Source organism: Necator americanus, chromosome I, assembly GCF_031761385.1.
Source record: "Necator americanus strain Aroian chromosome I, whole genome shotgun sequence".
Taxonomy (NCBI): Eukaryota; Metazoa; Nematoda; class Chromadorea; order Rhabditida; family Ancylostomatidae; genus Necator; species Necator americanus.
In genome coordinates this window covers 30,965,589-30,982,512 of record NC_087371.1, presented here as the reverse complement: position 1 = coordinate 30,982,512, position 16,924 = coordinate 30,965,589, and the positions used below count along the sequence as shown (strand labels likewise).

Here is a 16,924-nt window from a genome sequence, read left to right as displayed (position 1 = left end):
TGGACCGACGGAACTGACAGGCTCGATCCAAAACTTGCCAGCCTTGCTCCTACCGCAAAGTGTATTTTGGCGTCGAATAAAATGTGCAGGGTGTTTGTTGAAGAAACGCATAACTTCGCGATGTGTTTTAAACAGAATCATTTGCTTATTTGCTTTGCGTAGAATGTGCAGAGCTAAGCGTAGTGAAAAATGAAGAAGAATCATCCCTAGCTCTAATTGACTCCTTGTACGGTCGGATCAAAACTACCCGAAGCACGGTACAGCTGCGTAAGCGGCTACAGTCGAAGCGGTGCAGTGGAGCGCAGCGGTTACAGTCGAGCGAGGACTCTTGCTAGTACCAATCACCGCAGTGGTTCGTGATGGTCCCACCGTGACGGTTGCGCTCAAAATCCGCTAGCTCCAACACGCGGATTTTGAGCGCAACCGCTTACGTAACTGCATTGAGCTTCATGTCGTTTTGATCGAACTATACCGATCTCTACACAGAGATTACAGTGAAGATCTAGTGTGAGGGTGTAGCTACGATGCAAAGACGAAATTTATGAAAATCAACATATGGAAGTGATCTGTTTGAATTTGTGGACAGAAATCCGTTGTCCTTTCTGCTTGCGCGTTCTGACCACTGAGAAGCAAGTAAGATGTACGAGTGAGTTAGGTTGGCTCACGATAAATGAGGTTTAAACCCAATTCCTGAAAACAAAGAGTGATTTAGTGGTCAAAGTTTATTGATATGAAGCTAATGATAAAGGATAAAGTTTCTGGCGTTAATCAATCCGCTTGCGCCCCCACGTTCACTCCAATTCAGAATCGTTTGAGGTTTACGGACGTGTAACTGGCCTTTAAAATGACCAGCCGGGGCTAGTCGACGGGTCAAGTCAGTGTTTTTATCCTCCCAGACAAGTCTGGTACCAATTTATCGATTCCGGACGGATGAAAGGTTTGGTAAGCACTAGGGTGGATTCGAACCTCCGATCGATCGTGCAGGAAGCGGAACCTCTAACCGGTACACAACACCCACCACCATGAAGCTAAGAGCAAACAGAAATTGCCAGCTGTTTCCGGCGTATAAAAAAGAGCAACTCCTGCCATCAGCCACATGATCCGACAAGGAGAGGACAATATGATAACATAAACATTAGGAATCATTATGCTCCGAAATAGGAACATAGGACTGTCTTTGGAGTATTAATGGTATTCAATTACGAAAACAAAAAAGAGTTGAAACAATAGGATTTCGGAGAGTTGGAAGATAGATTTGGTGGTCTTTTTCCATAACTGCAACGGGCTGAAAATAAGTCAACGGCAGGTATGAATAGCTATTTTGCTGCGTACTGAGAAGTGTTATGACTTTCTGGAAGGCATCAGCACTCCACAGCCTTTGCACATTCTTCCTCATCTTTCGGGTATGGAACGACTCGTTTACTTTTGATCAAGCAGTAGGTGAATGGCGACTTAGTGGATTCAAGCTACAGCGGCTTGCGAATTCATGTGGAACAAATCCATCACTCTTAAAAAAAAGCTGCGTTTTTTTTTTAAGAGTGATGGATTTGTTCCACATGAATGTCAACATCAATAGTATTATCCGAGATTCATGATAACTACAGGGGAATACGTCGGTTGCAAGCAGATGGTAATTGGAGCAAACATTAAGTTCAGTAGGAAACAGACTTGAGGTACACATTGTGAATGAACGAAGCAGCGCTGCAAGTAAAATATCCAATAAGATCCAACATAAATATAAAATATCCATCATAGGTATCCCATAGTAACGGCGGCAAATATCGAACCGCAGTTCCATTGTACGGTCGGTTGAGAACGACCTGAGGCAGGAGTTGCATAAGCGGCTACGCTCAAAGCTGCGCTATCGAGGTTGGATCCCATTGCTGGTTCTAGCTGGACCGTAAGGAGTGGAACTAGTGAGGGTCCCATCGCGATCGCAACCGCTGAATTCGCCGCGCCGAACGACTACACCAGACTTCAGGTCGCTTTATCCTGACCGTATAAATACTGAACTCGGTAAAAACTAATTAGACAAATAGCTATGAATTGTACAACAATATACTTGCTCACTTAGACACCAAGATGACCCGCCTCCACTGAATATGCGGGTCCCAGGATTTTTTTCCAGTCATTTCGCTTCCTCGAAATTCGCATTCAAGGTGCTCTGAAGTTTTGTAAGTGACGTTGGCGAGGTACTTCAGCTGTATCCTTCTGAGCTCTCAGCTGGTCCATTCGTGCAGCGAACACATCACCCCACCTCGTCGGCGGTCTCCCTCGAGGGCGTTTAGCAACTTTTAGGAACCATCCTAACGTTTCTCCAGTCCATCTGTCCATTCTTCTCATAATGTGACCGGGCCATCTATGCTTTGCTTTCGATATATTTATTTCATTACATTATATTTTAAGCGTTCTGTATTGTAGAGTAGCTATCATAAAAGGATTCTTCACTTTCTGGAGTAGGAGAACTACATGTCGGACGTGCTATCCGCCACGTAAAAGACTGCGCCAGATTCCACTAACAACAACGTTGCCGATTTTTCTTTTTTTTTTAATTACTCAGACAAATCTGTTCCGTTTTTTTTTCTCTTGGTGTATGTGAATAAAGGAATAAGTAAATATTCCGGTCGATTGCGAAGACGGGACATGACAGTACTACACAAGGGAATTTATTACCACCATTTTTTTTACTTGCTGTCATCTGGCAATAAACGATAAGTATTGGATTTGCCCCTGATAGTCCCATCCTAAAGTGATTCAGCTTATTCTCGTCTTGTACAGGTGCACAGTGATCCCGTTATGGATCCCTATGAGAGGAGGATAAGACAATAATAGCGTATCAGGAAGGAGGATTCTGTTCAATTTTCAAATTGAAATTGAGAGAAAACACGATCCTTACACGATAACCTCCATAATTTTTTCTCTAAATAAAGTATCTATTAAAAACAACAGTTCAACGTTTCTCCGAATTTGCAGAAGTCCTTCTTTAGGTATTCCACTTTACGGCCTAATTCAATGGCCCACTTTGTGGCCTAATTCAACGGCTACTTAATTTACCTCTTAAATTCGGTAGTTAGATAATTAGGTATGAATGAATTTCTGCAGCTGTTCAATAGAGTGTAAACGGTGGGTGATTCGGGTATAATGGTCCTGTTTGCATATTCAGCTTCCGTTTGAGGGAACTTTCTTACTTATAATTATCTATACACTAAAATACTTAGTTACGTATACACTTTTTGCTTCGTGGGACAAAATCTTCGTTATGATAGATAATCAGCGTATTTTATGTGACCCTTCCGTCGCAGCCTACTAGAGCTGTACAAAGGATAAAGGATAAAATTTTTGGCGTTAATCAATCCGCTTGGGATGAGCCAGCAGGTTCACTTCAATTCAGAGTCGTTTGAAGTTTACGACCGTGTAACTGGCCTATTCAATGATTTCCCGGGCTAGCCGATGCGTCAAATTAGTATTTTATCCTCCCAGACTAGTCTGGTACCATTTTATCCACCCCGGAGGGCTGAAAGGTTTGGCGAGCACTAGGGCGGATTCAAACCTCCAATCGATCGTGTAGACAGCGAAACTTTTACCGACTGCGCTACACCTGCTCCCAACTTCAGCAAAACAGATATGGAGCCAAAACGCGGTAGAGAAAGCGGTTTGAATCCAGATGGGACCATCGCGAACTGCAGCGAAGAATGGAGCTGGCGTGGGTCCGCACCAACCGCAACGCCCCATCGCGTCGCTTCGAGCGCAGCCGCTTACGCAACTGCACCATGTGTCATATCGTTCTGACACTGCTATAGGCTCCACTTATGCTGTAAGCGGAAAGAATTCTGTCCAGCACGTGTTTTTTTTTTAGTTTTAAAGATTAGTGTTGAGAGACCGATGTATACATGTCTATAACTCTCCCCCTTCAACGGTCGTCTCAGGACAGTCTCTGAAGGTGTGGGAGGATGGCGCATGACTTGCAGATATAAATAACCAGTAAGCAGGTGGTGACGCATTCAAAGTGAAAGGTTCGGCAGTGCCCACATGATCGATTGATGGTTCGAAACCTTCTTAGTGTCAATCAATCCTTTCATCTCTCCGAGGTCGATAAATTAGTACCAGACTTGCCTGGGAGAATAAAAACACTGACTTGACATATCGGCTCGTCCCGGCAAGTCGTGCACGTCATTGTAACGCTGCAAACTTGTTCATGAAACCTCCAACGGTTCTCAAATAAAGTCGAAAATGTGGGCACATCCCCATAGGGTTAATCAATCCCGTGCACGTTGTTTCTTACAGCGTAAACTGGTCCTTGTCAAGTCGTGATCAGCACCAAAAAGTGGCAGGAAACAGAAAAGAAGAAAAATGAGTCAAACAAGCAACCAACCTCTTATTTTGCATCTATGCCTATCTGGCTCTCCGTATGTACATTGAAGCTGGGGATGAAAGGCTTGGTTTGCACTAGGGCGTTTTTGAACCCTCGACCGTGTGGCTACAACGGACCTCTAACCGACTGCGCCACACCCGCTCTTATCATAATAATTCCCATAATTTTGACTTCTTTTCCTTCCAGAGAACGGTTCAATTTTGCATCAAAGGATAAAGCCGAGGCTTTGATCAATCAAGGGTGGCGCGTTTCAGCTGAAATCGTCGTGAAAAACGGGGTCTTTGACGCCGTTTTTTAGGACGATTATGAGGGTTCAGTGGAACCAACCCAATCCAGTAATCTACAACCCCATCTCTAGCTTTCTCGGCGCATTCCCTCACTTCGTCAGATTCGTGGTATGCTGAATTTTAAGGTTTATGAACGCGCTTGCGGCCGATGTGTCAAGTCAGTATTTTTATCCTCCCAGACAAGTCCGGTACTATTATAATTTGTCGACTCTGAACGGATGAAGGACATGGTTTGCACTAAGGTGGTTTTGAACCATCGATCGATCGTGCAGACACAGTGGGGGCTCTTACTGACTGCGTTACACCCACCTTACAACAAATAATAAAAATAATCAGAATAATAATAAATAATCAGAATAATAAAATCTTGTAGGGTAAGGACGATGTATAACGTTTTGAAGATGATCTTCATGTTTATGTGAATTTTTCAGATTGGAGAAAGTGATGCTGACTACTCATTTCTTAACCTAATACTTGTGCACTCCACTCCACTCCCTTCAATTTTGCAATAATTCTTAAAAGTCTTCAAGAATCATTTGAAAGTTGGCGTAACCTGTTTTTATTTATTTGTTCTTACCACATACATTCCAGTACATTTTATACTCACACAAATTTACGTATTTTTTCGTTCACTGGTATTTTGTAAAGTGGTCCTCTTTTTTCTTCCTGTGGGCAGCACACAGCTCCTCTATGGACCGTTTTTTCATGCGAAGAAAGTTTGTGTCGTTTTTCACCGACCTTTAGATTCCTATGCCATCCAGTATCTGTGAAGAACCAAATATCCATCGATAGTAAGGGGTCAGATATTCGTAAGCTCTTACAACGTGAGGGTGTCGAGTTGACTCAGAGCACAATCCCGGCTAGGAAATTACTGTTTACTTTCTTTTTAGGTGGTCCTTGATGCGAGTTGAGTTACGTTTCTTGTTGAACTCAAGTTTAAACCGAAACTTCTATCCATCTAATATTTTCTGACCTGAACATAGGACGTAATAAATTATTCAAGAAATGAAATTTTAAAATTTATTAGCGACATAATTGAAGATTAAATCACGAATCCCCAACAGGACCGGACCTGGCACTTGTAGTTTCTTCCATTAAGTGCTTAAGTATCATCATAAACTCTTTTCAATACCCGTAAAGGTAGGAATATCACAGAAAACCGATGCTTGCATGAATTGAACAACAATAAGGCACTGATAGGGAGGGGAAGATACCGGAGTACAGTAACGAGCTGCAGAGGAGCATGGCACGATCATATTGGCTGGCGCGAAGTGGAAATATAACGAATCAAAAGTCTGTGGCATGAATTACGGTGACCGGCTTTGCATCAACACTCGAGATCGGGATATCCTTACGACTGAGAGCTCGACTTTTCTCTTCCAGTTGGTATCCTATCCATCGATAACAGTCCAACACAACGTTAAAACACCAGATCTGTAAAATAAAAAAAGAAGTATTTACCTTATTTATCATCCCTACTTTTTCTATTATGTTATTTTCTCTTTTCTTATCTTTATTTCCATGTTAAAATCACTACAACTTCTATATCCAATTCAAAGAACGCAAAAAATATTGTAGGCTGAGACTGATGGTGTTGTTAGATTTCTTTTTCGTTATTTCAAATTATAAGAAGATAATTCGAACTAAAGTATATATTGTGAAAAAAAAATTTTACATGAGGTTCCCAGGACTTGATAAATCACTTTTTTTATTAAGTTTACTTCGGAAAATGTACGACTAAGTGATTAATGAAGAATCTTTTTTTTTCGAGCGGGGTTGGGCAAACGTGTCTTATCTCTGTTTTGTTGAATAATTGCCCAAATTTCAATAATAATTTCAATAGAATACCAAATATCGATTGGTTAATTCTAAATCGGCGCTTTTACTGTAATCTTCAGTTTTCAGAACGAACAAATACTTTGTGGAAGATACGTGGCGACGGATTTGTTGACTTTCTGTAAATGTGGAGAAGCCGGTAACTCAAATAAGTAATTAATAAAAAAATCCATAATGACGATAAATATAAATAAAATAAAATAAATAACAAATATATAAAATTAGTTGAATTAATAATAAATAATAAAAACAAAAAATAAAACGAATCAAGAAATTTCGTTTTATTCTCGTTGTTACCGATTTAAAAAAGGTCTTCATAGAATAGGAAGAATAAGTGCACGATGTTTCTGATAATTTGCTTTTTTTTAAAAGTCTAACTGTCTGATCCTAGCTAGCTTCACGAATATTGCTGACTGAAGAGTGACTTGACTTGGCTTTTTGACTAAAGGAAAAATTTCAAATCCCAATCTGTAATGGGGAAGAAAACTTGTGTTATGAACGCTAGAAATAAAAAAAAAGTAAAATCAAAGATCAACATGAAAACATCGGAAATAAGTACGGTAGCAAAATTTCACGTCAAAATTATTTATCATTACATAACTTATTCCGCTGGTTTGAAAATCCGCTCATCCCGAATCACAGGATATATGTACTTCAAAGTCAAAGAATTGATAAAGCAAATATTGACAATCCTGAATGTAGGATGGAAACCTTAATTTTTTTTAAATAATATCAGGAGAAAAAGGATCCCTGGAACAGGATTGTAGTGATTATTCTTTTCCTGATATTTTTCAGAGAAAAAAAATGAAAGTCAGCGAGTTCGCTAATCAGCGATGTATGTGACGTAATGTAAACAAATAATTTTACTGAACCTATTGAATGTGTTACATAGTAACTAAAAATTCACTTACACTGAATAGAGCACCAATAAAATATCCAACGATAATCAAGACCAATAGACCCGTGAGAAAACCCGAAACGAACGATACTTTGAACGATGAAGTATCCATTGAGTCCTGAAAATAGTTCTGAAATTAAGGTAGGGATCCAATTTCTTTGATTTCTATAGAATTCAATGTCCGAGTCATTTATAATGAGCCTTTATGCTAGCGATTCGTGAGAAATTTATGTAGGGATCAAATTTTTTGATTCCCATGGAACTAAAAACTCAAATAAGGAGGATCCAATTCTTGATTCAATCAACCGAGTCATCCACGCAACCGAAATTAAGGTAGGGATCCAATTTCTTTGATTTCTATAGAATTCAATGTCCGATTCATTTGCAATGAGCCTTTATGCTAGCGATTTGTGAGAAATTTATGTAGGGATCCAATTTTTTGATTCTCATGGAACTAAAAATAGTTCTGAAACTAGGTAGACAACTAATTTTTTCGATTTCTATGAAATTCAGTGTCCGGGACATTTGTGATGAGCCTTAATAATAGCGACCGGTGAAAAATTTAGTGTTCAGATATACCTGCAGGAGACTCGTGTGTTCAGCACTAACTACGGCTATCCTGACTTGTAACGCCGTGCCGGCGACGACAGCATAAACGGCGAACAGCGCCATGCTAAGCTGTGCAATCACAAAGAGCACCTTAAAATTTACTCTAAGAAATAAAATAGCGAAAAAAAAAGAAAATTTTCAAGTGGAAAAAATGAAATTAGTTCTACTCAGGTTACCGCGGCTACCGCGAAAAATAAAATTTTTCGATTTCCTTTTTTCCGACTATTTCGACAACGACTCTTAAGAAATTTCTCGAAAATGCGCGAATTGTTTGTTACTCCCTCTCTCACTCATGAAGGATAAGGACAAAGTTTCTGGCGTTAATCAATCCGCTTGGGATGCGCCCCCACGTTCACTTCAATTCAGAATCGTTTGAGGGTCAAGTCAGTGTTTTTATCCTCCCAGACAAGTCTGGTACCAATTTATCGACCATGGAAGAATGAAAGGTTTTGTGAGCACGAGGACGGATTCGAGCCATCGAGCGTGCGGCCATAGCGGACCTGTTAGCGACTAAAATAATAATAATAATGTGATATAAAATAGAAGGTGAGATTGATTGCGTTCGATTTATTCTTTCAAGAAAAATGAAGTGAAAAAGGAGGAAATGAAAAAATGTAGTCCATTTTTTTAAAATCCTCAAATACTCCTCCTTTTATTTAGTTCACCAAGAATTTCTAATTAATTCTTATTTCTAATTAGTTTTCATTTCTCTGCAAGGTAAAATTTTGCTAATTTAACCTTTCTTGAAAATTCTCTCCGCTTCAATGTTTCCATTCGTTTCGAAGGATTGTCAGTGACTCAAGGAGAGCGAGTACCGGTGAATGAAGTTTTTTTACATTTAGAAGTGTTTTTGACAAATAGATTATCATCCACGGATCGAACAGCCGGAACCAGTTAGCTGCAACCGTTCCCTAACTTTTTGCAACCATAGCGCACCATAGAAAATGAAGTCAGCGACTAGTTTTCGTTAGCGAAAAATAATAGAAATCAATTGTAAATAAATAAATTAGTTATAAATAATTGAAAAACATTTACCAAAAATGAATATAAAAAGCAAATTATAAAAAAGTTAAAACTATCAAAAATTTTCGTTAGCGAAAAGTAATAGAATGTTAAAATTTTGACCTCAAAAAAATTTCTAGAAATGCGTAAATGACGCAGTGAATAAGAGCGAGGATCTAATAAACGAGAATCTTTACTGTGTCAACTTTAGAGATTTCCTGATTTAATGGGTTACTCCTAAGATAAAACTAAAATGGGACAACATCGTTAGAAACAGGTTCCCGGTTGTTTAATTCAGTTACGTTCACATATATGTTGGTAATTCTAAGGTTTTTAGGCGATACCTGTTTAGCATGATTAAGGATAAAGTTGGTCAATCCCTACGGGGATGCGCCTACTTGTTCGGCGTTCAAATTAGATTCCGTTTGAGGTTTATGAACTCGAGCACAGTCTTAGAATGACTTGCGGGGGCTAGCCGATGCCACAAGTCAGTGTTTTTTTTTAATCCTTCCAGACAAGTCTGTACATATTTCGCAAAATTCACATAAATATTTCATATGGACACAAAAAATGATGGATTTCATATTCTCGTTCACAATTTTATCGGGTTCTCAGGAATTTGAAGTCAATTTTAAAGGTCACCGACATTAACTCTTCTTATTTTTTCATATTCTTATATTTCGTCTTACTTTACTACTTATATTATAGTTATATTTTACTTTCTCATTCTTATTAAAGGATAAAGGATGAAGTGTCTGGCGTTAATCAATCCGCTTGGGATGCGCCCCACATTCACTTCAATTCAGAATCGTTTGAGGTTTACGAACATGTAACTGTCCTATATAATGACTTGTGGGACCCAGCCGACGGGTCAAGTCAGTGTTTTTATCCTCCCAGACAAGTCTGATACCAATTTATCCAGACCCCAGAGGGATGAAGGGCCTGGTTGATACCGGGGCAGATTTGAACCTCCTATACGTCGTGTTGACAGCGGAACCTCTTATCGACTGCGCTATACCTTTTCTCAGGACAACGATAGTTTATGGAAAACTACCACACCAAAGGGCCCTTGTTAATCGTGAACGTCGGAGTAGCCTGATAACCACTACCATCATGAAATTGTTCATCGTCAAGAAATACCGAAATTCTTTATTGAATAGGATCATGGCTAAGTCATTTATCGACTCCGGAGGGATGGAAGGCGTGGTTTGCACTAAGGTGGAATCGAACCTCCTATCGATCACGCAGCCACAGCGGAACCTCTTGCTGACTGCACTACACCACTCCACTTACCCTTACTGATTAGTATGATGTCACAGTGAAAGTGTTAAACAACGTTAAAGTTGAAGAAGTTTAAAAAGGTTAAAGGCATCACCCAACTAATCTGAGGTGGTACAGATTTTAGGTAGAGTATTCATGTACGGAATCGTAGATTATGGAGAGGTGGGTGATTCCATCCATTTCTTCCTAATTGCCGTAAAAAAACGGCCCTGTGCACAAGGCTGGCGCGCTCCAATCGAACTCGTTGAGGAAAATAGCGCGCTGGAACGCTCGAAGCCGTATCTTCAGGGCCGTTTTTTATATTCGTGGGGTGATGCCTTTAAGTAAGTGTTTTATGCTCTCAGACAAGTCTGGGACCAATTTATCGACCCCGGAAGGATGAAAGGCTGGGAATTGTTGTTGGTATTATTTACGAAAGAAAAGTTCCAAAAAGGGAGCTTAAAAAAAATCCCACACACCCTCTTTCACCTGAAAAATGAGAGCAGTTCAGATGAGTGAAGATTACTGGAAAGGTATATGAACATATTTTAACTGATAGCTAGGAATTAGATCCAGGGTCAGGGGCGGGAAATGACTCGAGCTGAATGGAGCTCGAGTATCAAACGATTCTTTCACCACAGTTACTAACAGGATTCACTTTGTTCCCTCGCCTCGAAAATCCTTTCCATCCCTCATTCATGCAAAGCAAAGAGATTAAGCGACAGAAAACATTCGCTTAATCTCATCCAGTTATTCGCCGCAAATTGGCTACAATTAATGTTCAGCATCTGGCTTTCCCTTCGACACTGCTTTCCCTGCTTTCAGCTGTTTTATCCACAGTTTGCCCCACAAAAAAAAGCGTAAAAGGAAACAGTTACTCTTTTTTTTACTACTTTATTAAATACAATTATCTGTCTTTTCTGTTCGGGAATCGTTCAATTTTCTTTCACTTACCGTATGTTGCTATATATAGGGTTTGTGTTCCGAAACATGGAAGCTAAACGATTGGAGATGCTTCCTAGGGAAAGGAGGAAATAATTGTCAATAATAATAATAATAATAATAATAATAATAATAATAATAATAATAATAATAATAATAATAATAATAATAATAATAATAATAATAATAATAATAATAATAATAATAATAATAATAATAATAATAATAATAATAATAATAATAATAATAATAATAATAATAATAATAATAATAATAATAATAATAATAATAATAATAATAATAATAATAAATAATAATAATAATAATAATAATAATAATAATAATAATAATAATAATAATAATAATAATAATAATAATAATAATAATAATAATAATAATAATAATAATAATAATAATAATAATAATAATAATAATAATAATAATAATAATAATAATAATAATAATAATAATAATAATAATAATAATAATAATAATAATAATAATAATAATAATAATAATAATAATAATAATAATAATAATAATAATAATAATAATAATAATAATAATAATAATAATAATAATAATAATAATAATAATAATAATAATAATAATAATAATAATAATAATAATAATAATAATAATAATAATAATAATAATAATAATAATAATAATAATAATAATAATAATAATAATAATAATAATAATAATAATAATAATAATAATAATAATAATAATAATAATAATAATAATAATAATAATAATAATAATAATAATAATAATAATAATAATAATAATAATAATAATAATAATAATAATAATAATAATAATAATAATAATAATAATAATAATAATAATAATAATAATAATAATAATAATAATAATAATAATAATAATAATAATAATAATAATAATAATAATAATAATAATAATAATAATAATAAATAGTAAATATAATAAAAGTGAACGGATAAAGTCTTTGGCGTATCAATTCGCTAGGGATGCGGCAGTGCATTCGTTTCTACATTGAACAAATGACACATTTAAGAGAGAACTGCAGACATTGCAAGAAAATGCTTCTAGAACTTTTTTAAAACTATGTTCAACACAAAGAGGCAAATTTTGCGTAAGTAAACATGATTAATAAATAAAATTTAGGTAAAAGGAGGTTAATTCCCTTAGTTGCTGTGCACGAAAGCTGTTTTAACTTAGAAAACAATAGATTCGCTAGCTTTATGTGACGTAAAATTGCACTAAAATAAATAATAAAATGAAACGATGATAATAATTAACAGTGGTAATGAAATAATAATTAATAACTAATAAAAGAATACATTAATGCGACTCTTTAGTTATCATCTGCATCCCGTCGAAACCATTACAAAAGTAAAAATGTTTTGTTAGGAGGTCATATGTAAAAGAATTGTAAAAATTTCATTGAATTGCAGAACATTCTGACATGGAATGTGGACTGATTGTTCAAAGATGAAATAGCACACGATAGTGCGCAGGAGATGGCCTTAACTAGAACAACTTAACCTCTGTGACTTTTTTTTGAGATGACCACTGTAATGGCAGGTATAGCGCGGTCAGTAAGAGGTTCCGCTGTCCACGTGATCGATCGGAGGTTCGAATCCGCCCTAGTGCTCACCAAGCCTTTCACCTCCCCATGGTCGATAAATTGGTACCAGACTCGTCTGTGGAATGAAAACACTGGCTTGACACATCCGGTAGCCACCGCAAGTTATTGCAGAGGCCAGTTACACGTTTGTAAACCTCAAACGATTCTGAATTGACGGTGAATGTGGTGGCGGGCCCCAAGCGGATTGATTAACGCCGGACACACACTTTATCACTGTAAATATATCGTACCACTCTGATTTCGAACAACCATCCGAAATTCGAAAACAAAATCTTTGAAAATAATTCCTCTGTTCTCCAATCGAAGAAATAAATTTTGTGAGAAGAAGCGTTTTTTTCGATGTTTTTAAATATTCTACTAGAAATATTAGATGTGATTATTCAGGCTTATGCTGAGTATGCAAATTAAGGTAAAAATTTAGTTTTGGTGGCTCGTAGGAGGCACTCAAGTGCGCTCTTATCCATGGAAGTAAATAACTAAGTCAGTCGGAGCTTTAAAACCTAAGCATAAGTCTTTGAGGATTTAGGACATGTAGGCTAAAGCTACTAAGAGAGAAAAAGGAAGTTACACTTCCAAAAAAGGACATTACAAAAAGAAAGGAGTTAAAGAAATAATAGCGCACATGAGTGCCCTTTCTACCCTCACCCTCCCCTCCTCCTCCTCCAACTACACTTTACCTCACATCACTTTAGCCCACAAGTTTCGCAAGCGGTTGCACTCGCGTGGTGGGACCCTACTCGTATCCAATAGGGTTGCGGAGCTGAACGCTCTACCACAATCGCACCATGAGTACGCAATTGCATCACAAGTCAGCTCGTTTTGATCCGACTGTACATTTGCTTTTATTATCATGCAGCATTTTCAGTATCAACGGTGTAGATCACTGTTCTGGTGGTATACATATTTAAGATTGACGAAAAAAATAAACAAACCTGCATCAACATATGTGGCACAAGTAAGGTTGGTATTTGACATAGAATACCAAGTAGAAGAAGAGTTACAGCCACCCATGCAACAAGTACAGCCAAGCTGTATACGGTAGCCAAGAGGCCGTGATTCGACGAAGAGGCTGAGAACACATATGACGTTGCAAGCATGCTCTAAATACGATGGGGATAAGATATGAGCTGGAGATCTAAGGATCGTAGCGTATTTCCACAATGGAATTTTCTCAACGTAGCCTTTTTTGTCGAATTAAAAAGGAAAAAGGTTAATGTCTCTGGATGTTGATGTTAGCATGGGATGCTTAGGGACGTGGAACAGCTCTTAATAAATAATAATAATAATAATAATAATAATAATAATAATAATAATAATAATAATAATAATAATAATAATAATAATAATAGTAGTAATAATAATAATAATAATAATAATAATAATAATAATAATAATAATAATAGTAAATATTGACAATTAATAAATAGTTTTTTTTTGCTGCAATTTGAAATCCTTGTTTATTTTTTTCGAAATCATTGTTTGTTATCGTTGAATGTATATTGTAATTGTTCTAATATTGTTGTTATTGAATTAGTGAAAATATTTATTGTTTTTTGCACTCTTATCCGAAATTTCTAAGAAAGTGGGTCACCTGATAAATAAGAAACGCGATTTCCAGTAGGACAATAATCAGAGCAAACGTTCGAACATGAACAACACCACAACATCTTGACGTATCCCGTTTTTTTACAGATTCAGCCATCTGAAAGTGATAATTGTGCAGAAAAAACTGGGAAATTGTGAGACAGATCCATCAAAAAAAATATTCAAACTCACCAAAAAATATTCTAAAAACTTTACTATAAAATAGAGAACTTCATTTCATAGCAGTTCCCCCAGAAAGTAATCGTTCGTTCGTATAAATGAAAGGTGTACGTGAATTCGTTCGCGGTGCGTGTGATCCGCAACGATCGCACGCAACTTCGGAAAACCCGTCCTTATCTCGGCCCATTAAAAGGGCAAATTCCATTCGAACTACCACCCATATATCATTTCTACTGCGATATCTTTATACGAAAAAGAAAGTTTTTACTTTGAATGGAAGAAATTTCGCTGTTATAAATAAGATGAAAAAATTTAATAAAATTCGAAACTTAGTAAAGATGATTTAATAAAGTGGTAGAGGAGGGATTTGAGGGTTTTCTGAAAGAAATGGGTCCAATTTTCACAATTTGTTACCCAAACCGGGCAGAAAAAAATGCAATCTGTAGAGATGCGGGCTCGCCTAAGGCAAAATAAGCCTAAGCTACATAAGCCTAAGCAAGCCTAAGGTGGCCGGTGGACCATCCGGATGTGGATGTGATTTTAGGACACAGAAGGAAAAAATGCGAAGATTTCCCGAAGAATGATACAGTAGAATAGCGCGGGTAGTTTACAAACCGTTATTAAAGGGCGGAGTGAAAACGATGGTCAGGAGAGGAGGCCAGAATCAGTGTCACCTAATCGCGCCACGTCAGAAGTCGTGTAGAAAAACTCGTACTATAACAGTTTTCGCGGTTTAGCATTAATCCTCCACCTTAAGCTACAGTAGGCGCGACACAGCAGTTGTTCGTGACCTCTTTCTTAAAAAATACATAGGTTGAAAATAAATAAATAGTTTTGAACAAAAGGTGTTATTTAAACTCTCATATTAGCTTAAGAAAATGTGTCGACTGTTAATTAAATATACATATATATAATAATTGCAAATTAATAATTTTGATGCGTATAAAAATTAAATATCTATAATATATAAACAAATGCACATAATAATATAATAATAATGCATAATAATATAGATAAAGTAATAATTGTTTTCTTTAATTGACCCGGACATGAAGTAAATTAAATTAAATTAAATAATTAGAAGGTCAATTAAAGGAAGCAATTATTGAAGCATCAACATGCCGAGGTTTATCGAAAGTCGCACATGGATAAAGTAATACTAATATGAAATATAATGCTAATAATACAACAATGAATATAAAAATAAAATGTAATAAATAATTGTGTACGCATAAAAATAGAATATAAATAAAATACAAATGCATATAAATTTAGTAATTAAACGTATCGTGGACTGTATCCAAGAACTCTTCGCAAACACTTTATTTTGGAAGGATTTGGAGCTTAAGAAAAAACCGTGGAAAAATAAATGAAAATTTTTAAGAAAATTTAAGAATTAAGATAGAAATTCCCACACCGCTCACTTCAAGTGCTGGAAATTTCTGAGAAAAAATATCTAATATTATCTAACATCATCATATCAAAAATATCTTCTATCTACTATTTAAACAAAACTTTGGACAAGAAAATGTACTTTAATAATTTGATTCGAATGAGGGACAACAATCCAGACAGGTCTGATTCGTCCTCATCATTTCACCTTGAACTCAAACCACGGGTACGAACCTAGACTAAATCGACGAACAACAAAGTAGTCCACGAAGTTCGACGGCTCCCTGCCGTCTAATTGAATTCTTCATCACAAAACGACGAATAAAAATCAGTTCACAAACCTGTAGTTGTCGAGAAAATTGAAATAGTATGGAATGAGCCTTTTCGAGGAGTCGCACAGGGGACTTCATGGCCCCCCCGCGACGATTCGATCGCTCCTCGGACGTTCTTCTGTTCCTACGATGATCATTTAAATTCATATCTATTCGTATTTGAATGATTTCGCTGGCGCGCACACACACGCAAACACATTTAATGTACACATATTATTTGATGTGATGAGGATCGTATAAAGAATTAAGGACAATGAACGGGAATAGACTCACAAAAACAAAGGGACACCAAAGGAACCGGGCGGTACTCTGAGATTTTTGGAGGTTTTATTCGGAAAAGGTGGAAACATTCCAAAGATAAACAATAGAAAGACTAACGATCCTAAATAAGGTAGACTCTCAACCTCTCAATGTGAACGTCAAGAACATTTTCGAATTTCTCGGATATGTCCTTCTCGGATTTCCCGGATATGGATAGTAATGAAAACAGAGATCGACTAAGATTTTCAGTATAAATATCTAAGTAAGAAATAAGCAAGTAAATATGTAAACATCAGGGAAAAAAAAGCTAAGTGGTCTTTTTGAGCTATT

General features: G+C 36.5%; 1 protein-coding gene across 3 annotated transcripts; it reads right to left on the bottom strand.

Moving 5' to 3' along the window:
* Window positions 1-5,946: 5,946 nt before the first annotated feature.
* On the bottom strand, window positions 5,947-16,411 carry RB195_007380 (uncharacterized protein; the record flags this gene model as incomplete). 3 transcript variants are annotated; one of them, XM_064180971.1, is made up of 6 exons in its annotated part: window positions 5,947-6,093; window positions 7,407-7,511; window positions 7,973-8,092; window positions 13,778-13,945; window positions 14,437-14,547; window positions 16,343-16,411. In XM_064180971.1, 6 exons carry the CDS (start codon window positions 16,409-16,411, stop codon window positions 5,947-5,949), a joined length of 720 nt encoding a protein of 239 aa, XP_064037800.1. The 3 variants fall into 3 exon arrangements, with proteins under 3 accessions (XP_064037800.1, XP_064037802.1, XP_064037801.1); XM_064180972.1 differs by lacking the exons at window positions 5,947-6,093; window positions 7,407-7,511; window positions 7,973-8,092 and adding an exon at window positions 11,215-12,198; XM_064180973.1 differs by lacking the exons at window positions 13,778-13,945; window positions 14,437-14,547; window positions 16,343-16,411 and having other exon boundaries at window positions 7,973-8,065.
* Between the last annotated feature and the right edge of the window lie 513 nt (window positions 16,412-16,924).